At 43.0% G+C, this 22,177-nt stretch overlaps 1 protein-coding gene across 1 annotated transcript; it reads left to right on the top strand.

Moving 5' to 3' along the window:
• Positions 1-1,203: 1,203 nt before the first annotated feature.
• LOC310791596 (protein NLRC3-like) lies at positions 1,204-12,366 on the top strand (the record flags this gene model as incomplete). The annotated part of the gene is made up of 3 exons (XM_083653262.1): positions 1,204-1,212; positions 3,231-3,324; positions 10,412-12,366. The coding sequence occupies 3 exons, from the start codon at positions 1,204-1,206 to the stop codon at positions 12,298-12,300; spliced, it is 1,992 nt and encodes a 663-aa protein (XP_083509388.1). The 3' UTR covers positions 12,301-12,366.
• Between the last annotated feature and the right edge of the window lie 9,811 nt (positions 12,367-22,177).

Genomic DNA, 22,177 nt, shown 5'->3' with positions numbered 1-22,177 from the left:
TGCTCCCGTTCACGATAAAGAGCCTTTTTGAAAGCACAGTCTGCAGTCCTGCTGCTTAATGCTGTTTCCAACCAGGAAAAATACGTTTTCGAGGGAATATCAGCTCTCTTATCATTAGTGCGACTGCGTTTAGCAGCTCCCATCGGCTCCTTACAACTACCCATGTCTGCTAGCGACAACAACAATAAGACTTCTGGTCGGAGCTTTTCAAAATAAAAGAACAATTAACATGTCTAAAGCACACATAAGCCATTGAATGTGATAATAGGTTAAAATTTATTTTGAAAATTAAATTAAATGTAAGGAAGTATCCTAAAGACACGTTTAGATGCACAACAAAATAGATAAAAAGTGACTGGCATGAGAGCATGGTTTTACACAGACAGCTCACTTGACTCATGATGAAGCCATGCATTAGGTGAAGCTAACTGTATTGAGACAATTCACAACACATACACAAAGCTTTTTGTGCACAGTAGATCTCAGGACACTTTATTTTATTACATTCTTTATTCACTGTAAATGATAGCAATTATACTGAACATACAGTAACTGTTGGCTACTGATGTTTATTTAGCCATTATATTTCTATTCTTTATTTCCTCAGATGGCCTGCATTTATATAGCGCTTTTATCCAAAGCGCTTTGCAATCAGTAGATAGTCTACATTCACCCATTCATACACCGATGGCGGCAGGCTGCCACGCAGGGTGCCTACACACCATCGGGAGCAAGGAGGGTTAAGTGTCTTGCCCAAGGACACAACGACAGCAGCTGGGAGGGAGCGGGGATCGAACCGCCAACCCTTGCGTCATTGGCCGACCCGCTCTACCTCCTGAGCTAAAGCCGCCCCACTCAGTGCTCACTTCCAGAAGTTGACAATGCATAATGTTAAATTCTTTTTTAAATAAAGTTGGCTTATTTGTTCAAGAAAGCAGCCTTCTGAGTAGCTTTGCACATAGTCATATCGGTGCACAATCCACATAGAAAAGGTCTATCTATATCTGCTCAAAAATGCTCGGCACTCGGCAGCCATATCAGTAATCGGTGAATATCGGCTCTAGTTCTGCCTCATTTTGAGCCAGAAAAACCCCTGTTTGGGGTGTGATTGACAGGTCACCTGTCCAGTGATCTCGCAGCTCACCTATTATGGACCAATAGCAGGCAGCGCTGTGGCTCTGTCTGGCAAAACAAAAGAACAAGATGGCAACGGTCAAAATGCCAAACTCAAGGCTTCAAAATGGTGACAATCATGGTGGCTACATGGATATTTTTATACAATCTATTAACATTGTGCTGAAACCCTCCCTCCATGTTACATGTTTGTTCATGTTAAAGGGATAGTTTTTTTATGTGGGGTATGTGCGTGCATACAGTCAGTGTACTACATGCAGTAGAATGCAGCCGGCGTGGTTTCAGTTTGGAGAAATGGAGACCGGCCGCATCACGCAAGTAGAGCTGTCTGCTGAGTGTGAAGGGAACCAAAAACGTTAAAAAAAAAAAATCCATACTGCTCACCTGGTGTAATCCAAGTCTCCACAAGCCCTCAGATACCAAGTTGACTTGAAAAAGTGTCTTTTACACCGTGTTTTTAGCTGAAATCTTCACTGTAGCCAGGTGTGGAGCTAAGTGGGGAAGAAGTGGGGCTGATGCACCACCTGCACCTTTCTCATGGCCCTCTTCACATCAGCAGACAGCTCTACTTGCCTGATGTGGCCGGTCTGCATTTCTCCAAACTGGGACCAGGCTGGCTGCATAAATGTAGTACACAAACTGTATGCAAGTACCTCATACAACCTCACATAAAAAACATCCAAACTATCCCTTTAAGTGCACATTAGGTGCACAAAGTGTGTGAGTGTCTCTGTCTCTTTCCAGCTGTCTGCATTGAGACAGAGAAAGAACAATGTGCATGTGAGTGATCATGACTGTAACAGCTGTTCTCCTCTTCTCTCCATCAACAACAGATCCTGTCTCTAAACCCTCCATCTCTACACTGTGTGATGCTGGTTTGACTCGCTGTCTTCTGAGCTGTGACTCAAACATCACCACAGACACTGAACCAGTCAGCTACACCTGGGAGAAAGACAACACCAGAGAGAATTACACACAGTTACTCAAACACCAAATGATCATTACAAAGGTACAATACAGCAATGCTACTGACAGTGTTTGTACCTCTGAGTCTTTCTGTCCATGTGTAAGTTAGTTAATGCACTGGTTCTCAAACTTTTTCACATCAACTGACACAAATTAGACCACAGACTCCCATCTGATAAGATTTGAGCTTTTAGATGTTTTATTACAGAAAGTGTATGAAGCCCATGACCAAAACAGTCATTGTGTTACTAGTGGATGGAGTTATAGTGACATTAAGTTATCCCCCTTTTTGCTGGGGACCCTCTCATGGACCTCTGGGGTTCCCCAGACCCCATTTGAGGAACCACTGAGTTAATGTCCACTGGTAATATCAGGAGATGAACAAATGCATTCCTTTACAGGAATACACCATAATGATTTGTTCAACTTGCATCACATATTCATTGCACCAGCTGCTAGTTTTCAGCTGTTTTACCCCCCCTCCCCCTCCCTTCCTGCAGCAAGCCCAAATACAGAGTGCCAAAGTCACGCCCTCTTCCGGGTTAGACATACAAACTAAGGGGTTTCATCCACTATTTATTTTTCCATAGACATTTTGTAAAATGCTTATAAGAATAGTTTTAGTTTAGTTTTTCAATTCAGCTATATTTAGAATCAGGAGAGAGAGACCATAAAGAGAGACATTTCACTCAGACTAAATGCTAAATCTGCTATTTTTTTTTAGATTTGGTCAGTTTTATATCATAAAGATTTTCAGGGCTACAATAGGAAACCTGTGAAAGACTGAAAGAGAGTGAGCATGTGAAGTGTTTAGCTAGCAGCTTCTGTGAACTGTGTCTAAGCAGCTCCTCTCAACACAGCAGATTACATCATGTGCTTTAGGAGGTGTGGTGTTTTTGGATGCTTCCAATGTGGGCGTTGGCTTAAGAAGACTGTCCTTTAATCAGAGTAGCTGGTTTAAGACAATGAAGTGCCATTGAGCAAGGCACTGAATCTCCTCCAGCTGCAGGGAACTGCTCTGTAACTGAGCCTCACATCTCCTTTAGTCAAAGGCTAGAGGCACCAAGTGGTCACTGTTAAAAATGAAAGTGAGATGTGGTTTGTGATCTTATATTTCACTGGTTTTATAGGTGAAGGATTTGAAGTATGCAACATTCAGCTGTAAGGTGGAGAACCCAGTCAGTGAGGAGGTCAGCCAACCCATCAGCAACCCCATCATCCAGAGTGAGTTACCTCACTTTAACAACAATGCAGTGCTTCCACTACGTCTCTCTCTCCTTCTCTCTCTTGTCTCTCCCCTCCCTCTCTCTCTCTTGTCTCTCCCCTCCCTCTCTCTCGTGTCTCCGCCTCTCTCTCTCTCTCTCTATTTATCTTAATCTCAACCCACCAGTCAAGGCAGATGCCACCTAGAGTCAGGTCTGCTCGAGGAGTTGTTTTCCTTCCTGCTGCTGCCAAATGCATGTTGGGGAATTGTTTAAATTGCTGGGTTGAAACTTAGTAAAGACCCTGATCTTCAACCATTTGTAAAGCATCTCAGATAACTGTTGTTATGATTTGCTGCTATATAAAGCAACATGACTTGACTTAACACTTGTTGCTGTTATTTTTTCTGTAGAGTCTGATGGTGAAGGGAAACGGAGAACAGGGAGAATAGTCACCATCTCCGTGGTACTGACAATGTTGCTGCTCGTCATAATTCCCATTGTCAAACGCATACGCAGACCAGGTAGGAAGCCAAGAAATACTATATTTACAATTAATTACTGTCTAATTGATATTATTAATACTGATGTAATCAAAGTGATCTTTGCCTCTAATTGATAGTATTCACATTTTGTGCCTATATTTTATTTAGGGTTAGTTGCCTTACTCCATAACCGGGCCTAGACCAGCACCCCCCCCCCCCCCCTCCCCATGCTTAATGTTGTTGAACTGCCTCTCTTGAGTTCCATTTCCACCCTGCCAACACAGGAGGCGCTGCACTCCTCTCCCATAGACTTGAATAAAAGATTACCAGGTGTTTTCACTAAAGCTTTACATTACAGCCTGTAACATACAGCGTAATGATTCCAGAGTAATCTTTTGTAACAGTGAGCCAGTACATAGCTACTGATACATACTCTTTCAGGGTGATTCAAGACCCCTCCACTTCCGGAAAGGGAGAGCATTCAGGTTGATCAGGGGTTTATTTTGTGATAATGACCAACTCGCTGCTCTACACTATCCTGCTTATTACAGTGAGACCGCCCCTTAGCATCAAGACCATTAGAGAGAGGTCTGACACCTGCATGGTCAGGCAGTCAGTCTGTCTCTCCTCCTTGGGTTATTTGGTTTGCTTAGTTTTTGGGTTGATTTATTTTTGATTTTCTCACTCATCCACACACTACATTTAAGCAATATAGCATGAGAGCCAGTGTGTTGTGGCGAATATATCCCGCTGATCAGCTGTTAACTGCTGAGCAGCGGGATACATGCCACAACACACGCTGCTCGAGTGCTATATTGCTTTTATAAAACGGTTTCCAAGTATGATAATATAATAATAATAATAATAATACTGTAGCGACCCAGAGTTTGACATGTCGGTGGCGATTACGACGTTACGTGAAGGCAGCGGACCAGCCAGTGTGTAGGGGACTTCCGGTCTCGGGTGGGGAGCCAGTCTGAAGATACGAGGAAGCCGACTGGACGTGTGTGTAGCTAGGAGCTGTGTGTGTGTAGCTAGGGGCTATGAGTGTGAACCGTGAATAAAGACTGTACCAAGTATTGCCTCTTCTGCTCCTCACTTAACGGTCCCGGGAGCGGGCTGTTACAATACTATAAGTCCGACTGGCATGGCATTCTGATAGAGTCAGTTGAAACACTACTGTAAGGCGGGACCGCAAGAACGTGCGGGTGATTTGATTGGATCGTTCTGGAGACTGAAGTTGACATTGGCCAATCCTGGCGCTTGCTGAGAAGCTGAGAGCTTTCTGGAAAGCCCGACAGGCAGCTCGAGCGCAGCGCTGCATTCTCAGCGCTTGCTGAGAAGCTGAGTGCTTTCTGCAAAGCCCGACACCAACTAACGTTATGGGGTTAAATGCGGGGTTAACAGCCTTTTTTTTTGCAAAGAAGACATTAGCCCGCGTCTATTCTTGTACAAAACATAATTTTCTGCGAAGTATTAGTAAAGTTATAAGCGAAGATCGATTCACAAGGATCTGACAGCTGTCTCCGCCATTTGTTTTTTTTGAGGTAACCAAAGGCTTTTAGTAAGAGAGTTGCCATGGCAACCAATAACCCATGGCCATGGGTTATTGGAGTGGGTTATTGGATTTATACAATGGCTGTGAACCAATCAGATTGCTTGATTTGAGAGAGCCGTTTTATAAAGCCTGGTAAACCACCCTGATCATGTGACCTCACATTCAGTCTGGTCTCCAGCCCGCCTCCAGCAAAGTGCAGAAATGAGAGAGTCCATGTAGTTGACAACGTAACAGTTGGCAAAACTATAGCGGCTCCTGAAGCAACAAACGTTAATGTTTGTAGAGTAAACAGCCAGAATTGCAGTAATTGCAGAAATAGACTCAATAACAACAATTAAACAAGAACAAGCGTATGCACCAGCAGAGAAAATGTTTTCCATCTTAACCACACCTCCAGCTTCACCACATCACATCAGCCCAACAACCACACCTCCAGCTTCACCACACCACATCAGCCCTACAACCACACCTCCAGCTTCACCACACCACATCAGCCCTACAACCACACCTCCATCTTCACCACACCACATCAGCCCTACAACCACACCTCCATCTTCACCACACCACATCAGCCCAACAACCACACCTCCAGCTTCACCACATCACATCAGCCCTACAACTACGCCTCCAGCTTCACCACACCACATCAGCCCTACAACCACACCTCCATCTTCACCACACCACATCAGCCCAACAACCACACCTCCATCTTCACCACATCACATCAGCCCAACAACCACACCTCCAGCTTCACCACACCACATCAGCCCTAGAACGACACCTCCATCTTCACCACACCACATCAGCCCAACAACCACACCTCCACCTTCACCACACCACATCAGCCCAACAACCACACCTCCAGCTTCACCACACCACATCAGCCCTAGAACCACACCTCCATCTTCACCACACCACATCAGCCCAACAACCACAGCTCCACCTTCACCACACCACATCAGCCCAGCAACCACACCTCCAGCTTCACCACATCACATCAGCCCTACAACCACACCTCCATCTTCACCACATCACATCAGCCCTACAACCACACCTCCAGCTTCACCACATCACATCAGCCCTACAACCACACCTCCATCTTCACCACATCACATCAGCCCTACAACCACACCTCCAGCTTCACCACATCACATCAGCCCTACAACCACACCTCCAGCTTCACCACATCACATCAGCCCTACAACCACACCTCCAGCTTCACCACATCACATCAGCCCTACAACCACACCTCCAGCTTCACCACATCACATCAGCCCTACAACCACACCTCCAGCTTCACCACACCACATCAGCCCTACAACCACACCTCCAGCTTCACCACATCACATCAGCCCTACAACCACACCTCCAGCTTCACCACATCACATCAGCCCTACAACCACACCTCCAGCTTCACCACATCACATCAGCCCTACAACCACACCTCCAGCTTCACCACATCACATCAGCCCTACAACCACACCTCCATCTTCACCACATCACATCAGCCCTACAACCACACCTCCATCTTCACCACATCACATCAGCCCTACAACCACACCTCCAGCTTCACCACACCACATCAGCCCTACAACCACACCTCCAGCTTCACCACATCACATCAGCCCTACAACCACACCTCCAGCTTCACCACATCACATCAGCCCTACAACCACACCTCCAGCTTCACCACATCACATCAGCCCTACAACCACACCTCCATCTTCACCACATCACATCAGCCCTACAACCACACCTCCATCTTCACCACATCACATCAGCCCTACAACCACACCTCCATCTTCACCACATCACATCAGCCCTACAACCACACCTCCAGCTTCACCACACCACATCAGCCGTAGATGAGAAACACTTTTTTTTTGTTCAAAGTTTTTTTATTCGTTTTCTGTATATCATACAAAATACAGATTTAAATACACTTGACACTTTTAAACAAAAACCCATCCCACGAGAACCCCTAGCCCAGGGGTGCCCAATAGGTCGATCGCGATCGACCGGTCGATCGCGAAGGTAGTGTGGTCGATCGCGTGGCATTGAGGTGAGAGAAAAAAAAAAAAAAAAAAAATTTTTTTTTTTTTACTGTTTTCCCACTGTTTCCACTGTTTTCCCACTGTTTTTCCACTGTTTTTCCACTGTTTCCACTGTTTTTCCACTGTTTTTCCACGGTTCCACTGTTTTCCACTGTATACTCAGTGTATATATATATAAATAAATATGTTTGGTAGATCACTTTGACTTGGTCATTTTAAAAGTAGCTCCCAAGCTGAAAAAGTGTGGGCACCCCTGCCCTAGCCTATTACACTACATACATCATGTCATACATCGCAGTATATCAGTACACAAAGACACATAAAAGAAAAAGAAAAGAAAGAAAAACAAAAAAAACAAAAAACAACAAAAAAAAACAGATGAATGAAAATAAATATGAGAGAGGGGGGGTAAATCTATACATTTGAAATGCTTGAAGCATCCATTTTCTCTACCTGGTCCAGGACTGGCTGCCAGGTGGTATAAAAGTCGAGAGCACAACCCTTTGTAGCGTATCTGATTTTTTCTAGGGTTAGATGATACATAAGATCTCTAACCCAGTGATTAAAAGTTGGAGGAAACTTGTCTTTCCATTTAAGGAGTACAAGTCTTCTAGCCAGAAGATGGGAAACACTTTTGGGAGCAAGAGGGAGAAAAAAACACAGGAAGTGCGGGGGCGGGGTCACAACACAGCAGCCACAGGATCATGACACATTTTGGCAAACATAGCAAATCATATTGACTGCAGTAGAAGTATGGTTGATCTTTCTCCTCCCTTCCTGTTCACCCCAAACTATGATTCAAACTTTCACTTCAGCTGGACTTAAGTTTAGCAGACATCCAACGATTCACAGTTATTCATTTGGGCTAACAGTGATTGGTTTCTTTCTTTTCCTGCAGTGACCCTGAAGCTGGAACCAGGTCAGTACCTAAATCACTCATACAATTATTCCTATTGATGCATAAGAATAAAAGTAATTATGATCATCTAAAGCGAAAAACCTTTTAGACCTGGCAATATTGTGTCCACGTCTATGGTGCAAAGGTTTTAACAGTATGAATATCAGCTTAATTCATCATAACATTGCTGCAATACAACATTTTTATGACGGTTCAAACTGTAGGTGAAATGTTGTCTGACATGTGCCATTTAAAAAAATACCATTTGTCCTGATCATAATGCTGCTCAGGTGTTCACCAACTGTGGTCTGACAGTGACACACAGGGCCCCTTGCAAACAGGTAGACCTACTGTATATGAAGTAAGCATTTAGCAAATATGCCTCCCCTCCTCTTTGTACATGTTCACCACCAGCTTATTTTTGTCACAGCCAAAAGATTCCAAGTATCATAATTCTGTGATACAAAGATCATGTAGGTTACCCTGATAGTGGCACTATGTTAAAGTGAATGAACGGAGTTCCTCAATAATATAATTAAATGTATTCAGGTGTTCATATTGTGGTATGACATATTCTGTCTGATAATTATTTTATGCAGGTAGTTATGGTACCTAAATCACTCATAGCATTATTCCTATTGATGCACTCAAAGTGTTGCTGGAATCTGACAGACAGAAAACTTTGATGCCAGCAGAGGTGGAATGTAACTCGAGCAGTGTAGGCTAATTATGTACAGTTTCTATGGAAGGGGACTTTATTTGAGTGTTTCTCCCTTTTGACTTTCTACTTTTACTCTACTACATTCCAGAGGTAAATATGGTACTAGTTACTATTACTACAGTATTACTATTATTAGTTACTTTTCAGAATAAGTTTTAACATGCTAATCAAAGCTGAAGATGGAGGTGAGATGAAAGCAACAACTTTACGCCCATTCTCTGGATTGTTGAAAGTAATTTTGTCACAAATCATGACCCGGAGCAAAAACCCACAAACAGACACAAAGACAAAACACAGTTCAAGGTTGTACAGGGGACTGAGAGAAGGGGCTGTTGTGGTTTGGCTGTAGAGTTCCCAGGTTCGAGTCTGAGGGTCGGCAGGCGAGCTGGAGGTGGAAGGGCAAAGCCAGAGAGCAGTGGCTTGTTGAGAGGAGGAGCAGAGCAACATAATCTTGATGTTAGCTGATGGATTAGCTTTACAAGACCACACCCCCATCTTCACCACACCACATCATCCGTAGACACTTTTGAGAGCAAGAGGAATAAGAAATATAGCCACAAGCGGCAATACCAGGGCTTCAAGCCTATATCTGTATCTTGAATAACTGTATCTGTATCTGTCACCCAGGTCAGCAGTTGACCTGGATGGATCTAAAAAAGTGTCGTCATCTGTAGGTCAGCAGTTGACCTGGGCAAATGTCATGCAATTGGGCAAAGTCAGCAATAGAAAAACATGGAAGGGTGATGGTGATGATGTCACAATGCCCTAAAATGGCCTGCGAAGGCCTAAAAACAAAATATCGCTATATATCGCAAATTCTTTTTTCTTTCCTGGAGCACCTAATAACAACCAATATCTGTCATTGGGCCAAATGTCAGGTCTCTGTGATTCAACAACTCACAGCTGATGACGAAAAAAAAAAAGAATAATAATAATACAAATTTAAATCTGAGCAAAAACAATAGGGGTTAGCCCCTTCGGGGCTTGACCCCCTAATAAGAATAAAGGAACAGACAAATCATCCCTTCCTGTTCACCTCAAACTCTACTGGACAAAAATATATGCTCCAATTTTTCACAAGCTTTAAAAAAGGATCTAAGAGTTTTTAGATGCAAAAAAAATACTTATTCCTCTCATTTTGTTCACAAATGTGTTTAAATCCATGTTAGTCAGCACTTCTCCTGTGCCTTGGTCTGGTCAGCTCTGAAACTCTGGTTGAGTAATAATAGCCGATTCTACAACAGCACCTTATACCCAGTCAGGACCTGCTTGTCAACCCACCAATAATGAGCGGAATAGAGTCCAAGGAGTTGGGAATGTGTAAATTATCAGGACATGTTTGCATTACTCTTTACTCACCTCTCATTGATTTAATCTGTTTTTATTCTTTCAGAAACTCTTGCTACGTGTCAACATCAACACAAATCTAATCAGAAGCAGAAGTTTCAGTGTCTGTGTGAATGGTTTGCTACAGCAGGAAACAAAAAACTTCTGAATCAGATCTACACACAGCTTTACATCACAGTGGGAGCAACTGGAGAGGTCAATTATGAACATGAGGTCAAACTGATTGAAGCAGCATCCAGAAAGCAGAGATCAGAAACACCAATCATGTGTGAAGACATCTTTAAACCCTTACCTGGAAGAAATTTACCAAGAACAGTGATGACAATGGGAGTGGCTGGCATTGGGAAAACAGTCTTAACACAGAAGTTCACTCTGGACTGGGCTGAAGACAAAGCCAACCAGGATATACAGTTCATATTCCTGTTCACTTTCCGAGAGCTGAATCTGCTGAAAGATAAAAAGTTCAGCTTGGTGCAACTTCTTTATCTCTTCTTTCCTGAGACCAAAAAAGCAGGAATCTGCAGCTTTGATGAGTTCCAGATTGTGTTAATATTTGACGGTCTGGATGAGTGTCGACTTCCTCTGGACTTCATGAAAAACGAGATTGTGACTGATGTTACCAAGTTGACCTCAGTGGATGTGTTGTTGACAAACCTCATCAATGGGAAACTGCTTCCCCTTGCTCGCCTCTGGGTAACCACACGGCCTGCAGCAGCCAATCAGATCCCTCTGAGGTATGTTGACATGGTGACAGAGGTGAGAGGCTTCACTGACGAACACAAGGACGAGTACTTCAGGAAGAGATTCACAGATGAGCAGCAGGCCAAAAGAATAATCAAATACATCAAGACGTCACGAACCCTTCACATCATGTGCCACATCCCAGTCTTCTGCTGGATCACTGCTACAGTTCTGGAACATCTGTTCAAAGCCAGTGAGAGAGAGGACCTGCCCAATACCCTGACTGAGATGTACATCCACTTCTTGCTGGTTCAGTCCAAACAGCAAAACATCAAGTTTCCTGAGAGAACTGAGACAGAGACCAGGGAGATGATTCTCTCTCTGGGAAAACTGGCTTTTGAGCAGCTGGAGACACGCAACCTGATCTTCTATGAAGCTGACCTGAAGATGTGTGGCATTGATATCACAGCAGCCTCAGTGTACTCAGGAGTCTTCACACAGATCTTTAAAGAGGAGTGTGTGCTGTACCTGCAGGAGAAGGTCTTCTGCTTTGTCCATCTGAGCATTCAGGAGTTTCTGGCTGCTGTCTACATGCTCCACTGTCACACAAACAGGGATAAGGAGGTTCTGGAGACATTCCTGGGTGGTGAAGAAGAAGACGAAGACGAAGAAGAAGAAGAAGAAGAAGAAGAAAAAGAAGAAGAAGAAGAAGAAGAAGGTAGATCTAAAGACAGTGAACAATCCCTGGATGTCTTCCTGAAGAGAGCCATGCTCAAATCCCTTAAGAGTGAAAATGGCCACCTGGACCTCTTTGTCCGCTTCCTTCATGGTCTCTCACTGGAGTCTAGCCAGAAACTCTTGCGAGGCCTGCTGGGTCAGACAGAGAGCACACCAGAAAGCATCCAGAGAGCCATCAGCAACCTGAAGAAGATGAACACAGTGGACAACGATGAGGACATCACTACCTCTCCAGACAGAAGCATCAACATCTTCCACTGTTTGATGGAGATGAACGACCGGTCAGTAAATCAGGAGATCCAACAGTTCCTGAAGTCAGAGAACAGATCAGATAATCTCTCTGAGATCCAATGCTCAGCTCTGGCCTACATACTGCAGATGTCAGAGGTGGTTCTGGATGTGTTGGACCTGGAGACCTACAACACATCGACGATTGGACGACAGCGGCTGATCCCAGCTGTGAGGAACTGCAGGAAGGCTCGGTTAGTCAGTTCAGTTTCACATTCCAAGTACTAATCTAACAGATAGGTTGTGAGTTTCATTCTTTAAGTCTATCAACTCTTTATTGGTGTATATGAAAGATCCCCCTTGTATTATTCTGCCTTCAGCTCATGTCAGAGATATTTATGAATTTAGTGTTTTAGGCTAAAAACTTAAAACCTGACCAAATCTGTGGTGAAGCCTGACTGACTCTAATGGTGCCAGGCAGTTTTTTTTATCAAAGGTTTAACTGCCTGTGGAGCTCAGGCTGAAAATCTTTTCATATACTTTTAATCACTTTACAGAAACGCTTCGATGAATTTGCATTATGTATTATTTTATGTGTGGTTTTTACTGATACATTAACCACTTTTGGAAAATTTCAAACAATATGATGCTGTATAAATTATCATAATCTGTCTGTCTGTCTGTCCTTTGTGCATCTCGAGAACTGTTGGTCGGATCGAATGAAAGAAATGTGCCCATGGGGGAGCTACAGCAATATCAATAATTTTACATTTTCAGACCTTCGCAGGCCACTTTAGGGCATTGTGACATCATCAGTGATGTCAAGGGGGAGGAGAACGGGGGGAGTGGGGGGGGGGGTGAAGAGTGGGAGTGCAGTGTCTGTATGTCTGTCCATTGCGTATCTCTAGAACCGTTGTCGGATCGACTTCAAACTTGGGGAGTGCACTTAGGGGGCCTGACTGAGTGCAGTGCGAGAGAAAAATTCAAGAAATGTGCTCACGGTTGGAGCCACAGTGATATTTTACATTTTCATTATGACATCAGTGATGTCAAGGGGAACGGGCACTGCGTAATGGGTACTGCACCAATCGGAGGGGCAGTGAAGAGTGGGAGAGAATAATGTATGAATGGGGGGCAGGGGAATGGCTAGATGTACCCATGGGGGGGGGGGGGGGGGGGGTGCAGAATCTTCATCTGGGTAGATGTACCCCGGGTGATTGGGGAGAAAGGGAAGGAGGGAACGGGCATGGGTATTGCATAGTAATAATTATAATAATAACAACAACAACAACAACAACAACAACAACAACAAAAACAATAATAATACATGTAAGTATTATTATTATTATTGTCATTATTATCATTATTATTGTTGTTGTTGTTAATGTTATTATTTGTATTATTATTATTGGTGGTGGTAGTAATACTACAAGTCGTAGTAGACATAGTAGTATGCTGTATAGGTTTTGATTGGTATGCTATAGTCCCAGCTCTGCTTTGATAATCTCTCATTTTACATTAAATCTGTAAACAGACTTTGTGGCTGTGAACTCTGAGAGACCAGGGGCCTGTACTACAAAGCAAGATTAGTGGTTTAGCGAGGTAACTTCAGGTTTAAACCTGGTTTGGCCGTACTACAAAGCAAGTTAACTTCTTACCGACATATATTTCCATAGCAACTTATGCTTCACACTTAACCTGGTCTGCAGCAGGTTAAGTTGCAAGGATAAGATTAAACCTTAAATACACCGCCCACGAACCAATCGAATCAGCAGTTTGGAAAAATGGCCAACCCCTTTCTGGACGAGTTTCCCATCTAGGAAGGAGCACGAATTGTAATGTTGAATGAGTAATGTTAATCAATGTTAATGTTAATCAAGGACTAAAGCCTTGCACTTGTTGGCTATTTTAATTAAGCCCTACTTACCACTTTGGAATATGTTTTTATATATTCATTTTTGTGCTCTCAAGTAGCCTAGATACGTTGTTTGATCCCGCTGATCGATTGCAGCTGAATAGTGAGTGGAGAAATATCACTAAACCGGCATAAAAAGGTTACATAAACGTCTCCAAAGCGCACGGTGCCGTGTGCGCAACGGAGCTGAGACTGACGTTGGGTTGGAATTGAAATGGTCATACAGCCTACTACATCTAAGCAATTTAATATGGGATCACCTGCACACAGGCGATCCCATATTAAGATGATTCATATCTAGGCGACTCCTGCATTTTGCAGCTGCAACTGTGTTGCTTTTGGCCTGTATGATGTGATTGAACTTCATATTTCCAGCATCATTATATGAAATATGGAGATATGTGACTCTGCTGACATTACAATAGCCATGTGACCACAAAATAGGCTAGTTTTTATCAATGAAAACTATGCCCGCATCGTCTCAATTCAGTTCAGCAGTTTTCTCTTTTATAGGCTATTAGGATATCATTATTTTATTCATTGAGCATGCGTTTCTAAATCTATGGTCTAAATAGGCTTACAGATTGTGGAAATTTATAGACTGAGATTACACATTTACATTTTTACACTCGTAAAAAGCTGCTGTAGGAAACAGAAATCGCTGATCAAAGTAAATCAAATGACTGATGTGAATACAAGCGTCAGCTTTAGACAGTCTTTCAGCAGACTATCCAACGCGGATTTTCATTCTGACAGGCTACATTAAATATCCGCTAAAACTCTGATCACTGCGCTTTCATTGAACAAATGGGTGTGCCTGCCGTGTCAACTCAGCTGTTCATAATGTGATTGGCCACAAAATAGGCTATTTTTTATAAATGAAATCTATGCCCGCACGTACCGTGTCGATTCAGTTCAGAAGCATTTTTTTTATTGTATTATCATTTTTTTTTTTTATTGATTAGCCTATAGGAATTATTCAATCAGTCATTGAGCCTAAATGGTCTATACGGATTTTGGACTGAGATAGATTACACATTGCTTCCACAAAAGACTAGATAGAGAGCTGTAGATAGCCTACGAAACCGCTCTTCAAATAAATTACTTGTGTGGATAAAAGTGGTCACTTTAGACAGTCATTCGGGAACAGTAATATTATCCAACGCAGATTTTTATTTGCGGTTTCATAGAATGAGGAAATAGGCGTGTCTGGCGCTGTAGGAGTTGGAGCAGTCCATATTGCATTGTGATTGGCAGTTGTTAAAAACCACGCCTCTTTTGCGGGCACGAGCTCCAGTGCACGGGCATTTTCATGTGCACGCGCTGTCAGCTTGATTAGAAAAACCTGGTTCGAGTTAACGAGTGCCAATCGACGTTCGTAGTACAAGTTAACTACAATCGAGCTGATCTGGTTTAGACAAACCAGATCAAGGGACAGATCCTGGATCTTCTAATACAACATTCGTAGTACAGGCCTCAGAGGCCTGTACTACGTAGCTAGATTAATGCTTTATCCGAGTAAGTTTGAGTTTGAACCTGGTTTAGCCGTACTACAAAGCAAGTTAACTTCTAACCTAGTTCAATCACCATGGCAACTCATGCTGCAAAGCTAAGCTGGTCCCGACCAGGTTAGCTTCAGAGGATAAGATCAAAATCCATGACAGACCCATATAATCGGCTCTCTGGAGTCACTCACCATTCATATAAGATCGCCATATGAAAAATAGATTGCATTCAACTGAGTATAGAACAAGAAAAACATTCGTGGCTCTGTAGGCTACATAATTAAATTAAGCCTACTTGCCACTTTATGTCTTAACAGCTGAACGATGCGTGTAGAAATATGATCACTATTAATCACTGCAGCGCATATCATAAACGGAGCCTCAAATGGAGTGAGGGTGATATTCTCCTGCATGCCAGAAAAGCCTATACATATAATATAGATATGGGATAAATATGGGATAGCCCCAATACTAAATATGCAGGCTACTCTTGCATGTTTCAGCTGGAACTGTGTCGGCTGTATGCCAATATATGAGCAAAAATAGGCTAGTTTTTATCAATGAAAACTATGCCCGCATCGTCTCAATTCAGTTCAGCAGTTTTCTCTTTTATATTAGGCTATCATTATTTTATATATGAATTATTCGATCAGTGCAACCACACACATAATGAGTGATAACGATCATTATTCATTGAGCATGCGTTTCTAAATCTATGGTCTAAATCTTACAGATTGTGGAAATTTATAGACTGAGATTACACATTTACATTTACACTCGCAAAAAGCTGCTGTAGGAGACAGAAATCGCTGATCAAAGTCAATCAAATGACTGATGTGAATACAAGCGGCAGCTTTAGACAGTCCTTCAGCAGACTATATCCAACGCGGATTTTCATTCTGACATAGGCTACATTAAATATCCGCTAAAAACTCTGATCACACTGCACTTTCATTGAACGAGGAAATGGGTGTGGGCGTGGATCAACTCAGCTGTTCATAATGTGATTGGCTAGCGCACCTCTTTCGCGTGGACGCGCGCCTGTGCACGAGCGAAAAACGTGCGCGTGCACAGGCAGATCCCAGATAAATCCAGCTTCAGTTATCGAGTAGAAAACCAGCATCGTAGTATCATTAAACTAGATAGCTTTGATCCTGTTCAGTCAAACCAGATCAAAGTGACAGATCGCGGATCTGTTAACTCATTCATGGCCAGTTTAGGACTGCCAATATTTAGCACAGGCCAAAGATTTTCATAATTGTTGGTCATCTTTCAAGACCCACAGTAAATTATCTATTAGCACCAAAGTGATTTGCAATACCTCAAAATGAAGATGTACGTCTCTGGGTTCACCAGGAAAAAAAAAGTGAGCTTTTAGCATGTTCTGTACTCTACTTATAGCCATTTATATACACCCTGTTTTCACCCAAAAGGTCTCCCTGAGAAAATAAACAGGATAAAAGGCAATTTTTGTAAAAGGGCACAATCTCAGGCAGAACTCACTCTCAATTCTTTTATTTTGAACTGTATTGACATCAGACATGTAAATATTATTCGTTAGGACACAAATGACAAAAAAAAAAATATATATATATATATATATATACACATGAAGTGCTTTTTTTTTACATTCAACAATACAGTTTACTCGGTGTGAGTGAGTGTGCAGACAGACACACAGACAGACAGACAGACAGACAGACAGACAGACACACCGACAGACAGACAGACAGACAGACAGACAGACACACACACACACACACACACACACACACACGATCCCCCTTTTAGATTTCTAACCCCACATAGGATAAGCAATAACCACGCCCTGTGGAGCTGGGATTGGCCAGGAGCAACACTGGAGGGCACGCAGCCCAGCGATTTCATGAACCAACTGAATAGCTCTTGAGAACAGACAGCGGGCTGCTGTGACTGCTGCTTCTGCCTTGTAACTGGTCCACCCGTCCTCGTCCATGTCTCCCTGTCATATCCTCCCTGCTATTTGATCGTTCCCGTATTCCCCTCGGCTATTCAACACGTCCTCACCGCCCTCGCAAACTGATCGATCATTTCCTCATTCCTCCGATGATCAAACACATCTCTTGATTACTTTCTCCCGTTTTCTCCCGGCTGGCACAGAGGAAGGCGACTCCAGCTCGTGCAGCGCGGCGAAGGGCGTTTCAATGGCGTTTCTCCTGTCTGCACAAGGAAGCGTTACCCGTTTTCTGCTTTTCCTCTTGCTCAATTTCAAAACAAGAGCTGCGGTATGTGTTTGTTCACGTGTTGTCTTAGATGCTAGGGACCTGATACTATGTCAGAGGCTGGGGAAGTGTTTGAAATACGCGCTGCAGTAATAAAAACAAAAACACGTCAAACACGTCATTGGCGGGGAGGGCTATTTCTGATAACACGTCAAAGACGTCTTTGGCGGTGAATGAGTTAAGATAGCTTCGTAGTATAGGGTACTGAGCTCTGAAGTCCTGGTTTCAGCTCTGAAGTCCAACTCCTTCTTTATTATTTATTCAGATTGAGGTTCTGCGAGTTGTCAGATGCTCACTGTGAAGTTGTGGCCTCATCTCTGAAGTCCGACCCCTCCCATCTGACAGAGCTGGACCTGAGTGACAGCTACCTGCTTAGCTCAAGTGTGAAGCTGCTCTCTACTGGACTGGAGAGTCCACACTGCAGATTGGAGACTCTCAGGTCAGAAATATAATGTGCTGATCTGAATATTATATGAATATTGTCATTTGAGGATGTCTCTATCCTGTCTTTCCATCTGAAATCAGACAGTAGGGATGGGTATCGTTTGGATTTTATCGATACCTTTCAACGATACCTATCGATACTTCGGTACTGCTTATCGATACAGATACTTATCGATAGTCTTATCGATACTACTCTCCATAATTTGTGCAAAAAATAAAGACATGACATGAAGAGAGGCGAAAAGATTCAACAGAATTTTGTTATTAGTTATTACAAGTTAAATTCCTGAGAAGGCCTATTTCACCTCTGTGATTGTGAATATGATTTATTAAACCTAGGCCACCTATGTAGTGTCACTCTTAAGGGGGAATCATACTTGCACGTAGAATTCATTGCGCACGTCACTGACTGGAAACTCGACACTAACAAAGTTGCCTGCAATACATCTCTTTACTGGGGCATATTTTCATTTACAAAACATTTTCTTCATCAAGTCTGGATAAATCACACCCGTTTTCAAAGTGTTATGGGACAAACCAGCACGATGCAGTCAGTTACGTTACGTGGAGTTTGTGGACCAACTTTATCTGAACAGATGGCTCTGGATGTAACTAATTTGCTGCAAGCTAAACGTGTTACAGGTAAAGTGAACACCGTCGCTGTACGTTGTTGTTCTGTATTCAGAGTTGGCAAAGTCCACATAATATTCTGTGACTGTCAGAAAATATGTCAGGTTCAGCAAAGCACTGTGAGGTTTGTGCAACGCGAGGCAGAGATTTCTCTCTGTCTCAGAATCATCACAGGGCAGTCGCTCGCTTTATCAGATTATTGTATTTATATTGTTGTGTGAATCAGCAACGCGATGCCTCCCATCATAAAACTAGTTTTCTTCCAAATATACTACTGATCTTTTAAACCTGCCGCAAGTGTAGTCACAGCACAGGAGTGTAAACACGCAACATCAAAAGCCTGGTGCCGCTTCGTCATTGTTAGGGAATGGTAAAAAAAACAAAAAAACAATAGCAGCACCAAACGTCCAGGACCTTATTAATTCCTGGTACCGACCAATCAGGAACCGGTACCAAATAATATTGGTGCTTGGTACCATCACTATCAGACAGTGCAACATTTTATCTTCCTGAGTAAATTCCTTTGTGGTAAAATGAATTGTTCTATCTTAACTCCAATTCGAATACATATTCTGATGTAAAATGCACTTGGGACACCAGAGGTGTTGCTCAATGTAGGTATTTCCAGACTTAAAGGGGTGTGATGTGAACTCTGGTAGAACCTTGGCTTGTATAAGATGAATCAGCGTGATGTCACTTGCTACCCAGAAATGCGGAACCCTGCGGCAGTTATTCGTATGAGTTGAGCCAAACAAACGTTAATATCTCAAAAACTATACATCACCATCACTTATATTTTCATACATTCTGAGTGAGAGCAGAATTAGCTCAAGAATTTGATGTATAATATATGCATATCGTGTTAAAGTTGTGTGAACTGTCGCAGTTTTTAAAATGTAAACAGTCAGCCGACTAGAGTCAGACACTCAAGCCTCTCAAAGCTCACGCTCCATAGGGTTCCATTGCTGTTGCCACCCAGTGACGCGGTTTGTTTACCAAAATGCTGCTCGGTTGATCCCTCATAGCTTTCTGGAATTGATAAAACCCCAAATTCTGTGATTCACTCTCATCTGTTGCTCCAGTAGAGACAATTAGAGAGTTCACGTTAAATTAAGGTCAAGTTCCCATTAAGTTCCCATTAAGTTAGGGGTAAGTTTCCCAACCAACTCAAATCCAACTTTTTATTACAATTATTTCCAGAGAAAATTGCCATATGAAAATATTGTCCCAATAAGAAGTGAATTCTGGACCTAACGTCACAAACGTCAAGGCACAAACTGCAGATGTATTCATCTGGTTGGTTATAGAATGTGTTGAGCTGAAATGGAGAAATCCTGAGACAGAGATGTGACAGGCTGTCTGGTTTCAGATGGAAAGACTACAGTCTAGTAAGCCAGTAAGCCCTCCGCAATATTTCATGTAATATTTTTGCTTTGTTCTTTCTTCAGATTGAGTGGCTGCAGCTTATCAGAGACTGACTGGGAAGTCCTGGCCTCAGCTCTGAAGTCCAAACCCTCCCTTCTGAGAGAGCTGGACTTGAGTTGCAATGACCTGCATGACTCAGGTCTGAATCTGTTCTCTGCTGTACTGGAAAGTCCAGACTGCAGACTGGAAACTCTCAGGTAAAATCAGTTTGCACTTTGCAGTTTTTCTCAGTTGATTCAACACATTTCTCATCTCTCAAAACAGGATTCCTGAATCTGCAAAGGTCGCCCTGCAGGTTTTACATAAGGATTTGGATTTTATTTATCCAGCTTCATATACACAGCAGTGAAGCTCAGTGACTGAGAGAAGATCATCCATGCTCTGATATCTTGTCATTGTTACTGCACCTCTCTCTGTTCCTCTCCAGCTGCTTCAGAATAGAGCTGGATTTTAACCAGTAGGAAGGTGACCTCTTCATCTCCCCAGTTTTAACATAATGTCGTCTGGTTCCCAGTTAGATAGAGAATTCATATTAGAATGCTGCTGAACACATTTAAAGCAGGCTAGTTTTGGTCCTGAATTTCACTGTGGAGCTCTTAGTTCCCTGTGAGCTGAGATTTCCAGGTCCTGACTTTCCTCCAGACTCAATACAGAAGGTGGTTTCACTTTAGTGCTCAGGGCTTCCAGACTGTGGAAAGCCTTTCTGAGGTACTTAGGCTCCAGATTCACTATCATCTTTAAAACTCATTGGAAAAGAAACTTTGATTGACTTGCTTTTGTGAATTTTGTGTCACATGTTTTGTCTCTCCTCACTTCTTCATCTTGTTTCTCATGTTTGTATTTTATATGATTTAAATCCATTTGCTTTTAAAGTGTTTCATAATTTATATCCACTTTTTCTTGTTTGTTTTTATAGCTCAATGTGCAGCGTAACAAAGCATGTGCAATTTGGAGCATTTATTTATCCAATCAGCTTACAGCACCATGTGTGAATACATGGTTAGCATGTGTGACCCAGTGGGAATCAAACCAGTTTCCCTGTCAGTGTTAGTGCTCCAGTCTGCTTAGTATACAGCACCATGCAAACACACTGGACCTGCTTTAGACCAGGCCTCACCAATAAAGTCTGTCAGTAGAAATAATACAATAATGACATTAATGGTCAGTTAGCCTCATCAATAAAGTCTTGTCAGTACAAATAATACAATAATGACATTAAATATAAGGGTCAGTTAGCCTCATCAATAAAGTCTTGTCAGTACAAATAATACAATAATGACACAATATAAGAGAATAACATGTCTTCTTGTCCTTCAGGCTGAGTGTCTGTCAGCTGTCAGAAAGAAGCTGTGAAGCTCTGGCCTCAGTTCTCAGCTCACATGCCTCTAGTCTGAGAGAGCTGGACCTGAGCAACAATGACTTCCAGGATACCGGACTGATGCTGCTCTCAGCTGGACTTCGGAGTCCACACTGTAAACTGGAGACTCTCAGGTCAGGATCATTGTTACTGTTCAACAGACCATTTAAATTATGTTCTACATGGGCGTCGGTAGCGGTAGATTCCCTGCCAACACGAGGGTCGCATCCACGTGTTACCTCCGGCTTGGTCGGGCGTCCATACAGGCATGATTGGCTGTGCCTGAGAGTGGGAAGCTGGATTGGGGGTATGGATCCTGGTCGCTGCACTCGCGCCTCCTCTGGTCGGTCAGGACGCCTGTTCGGGGGGAAGGAAACTGGTTGGAATGACGTGATCCTCCCACGTGCTATGTCCTGCCGGTGAAACTCCCTTGTCAGGTGAAAAGAAGTGGCTGGCAAATGTGCATGTGTCAGAGGAAGCATGGCGCTAGCCTTGGCTCTCCCCAGATTGGAAGAGGGTGGAGCAGTGACCGGGGCAGCCACTAGAGCAGCAGGGGGAATTGGCCAAGTACATTTGGGGAGAAAAATGGGGGGGGGGGGGGGGGGGTCAGAAAAGAAATCTGCTCTGC

Source organism: Poromitra crassiceps (assembly GCF_964638095.1).
Source record: "Poromitra crassiceps genome assembly, chromosome: 16".
Lineage (NCBI taxonomy): Eukaryota > Metazoa > Chordata > Actinopteri > Beryciformes > Melamphaidae > Poromitra > Poromitra crassiceps.
The sequence above is the reverse complement of the archived record's forward strand: the minus strand, read 5'-3'. Positions and strand labels throughout refer to the sequence as shown.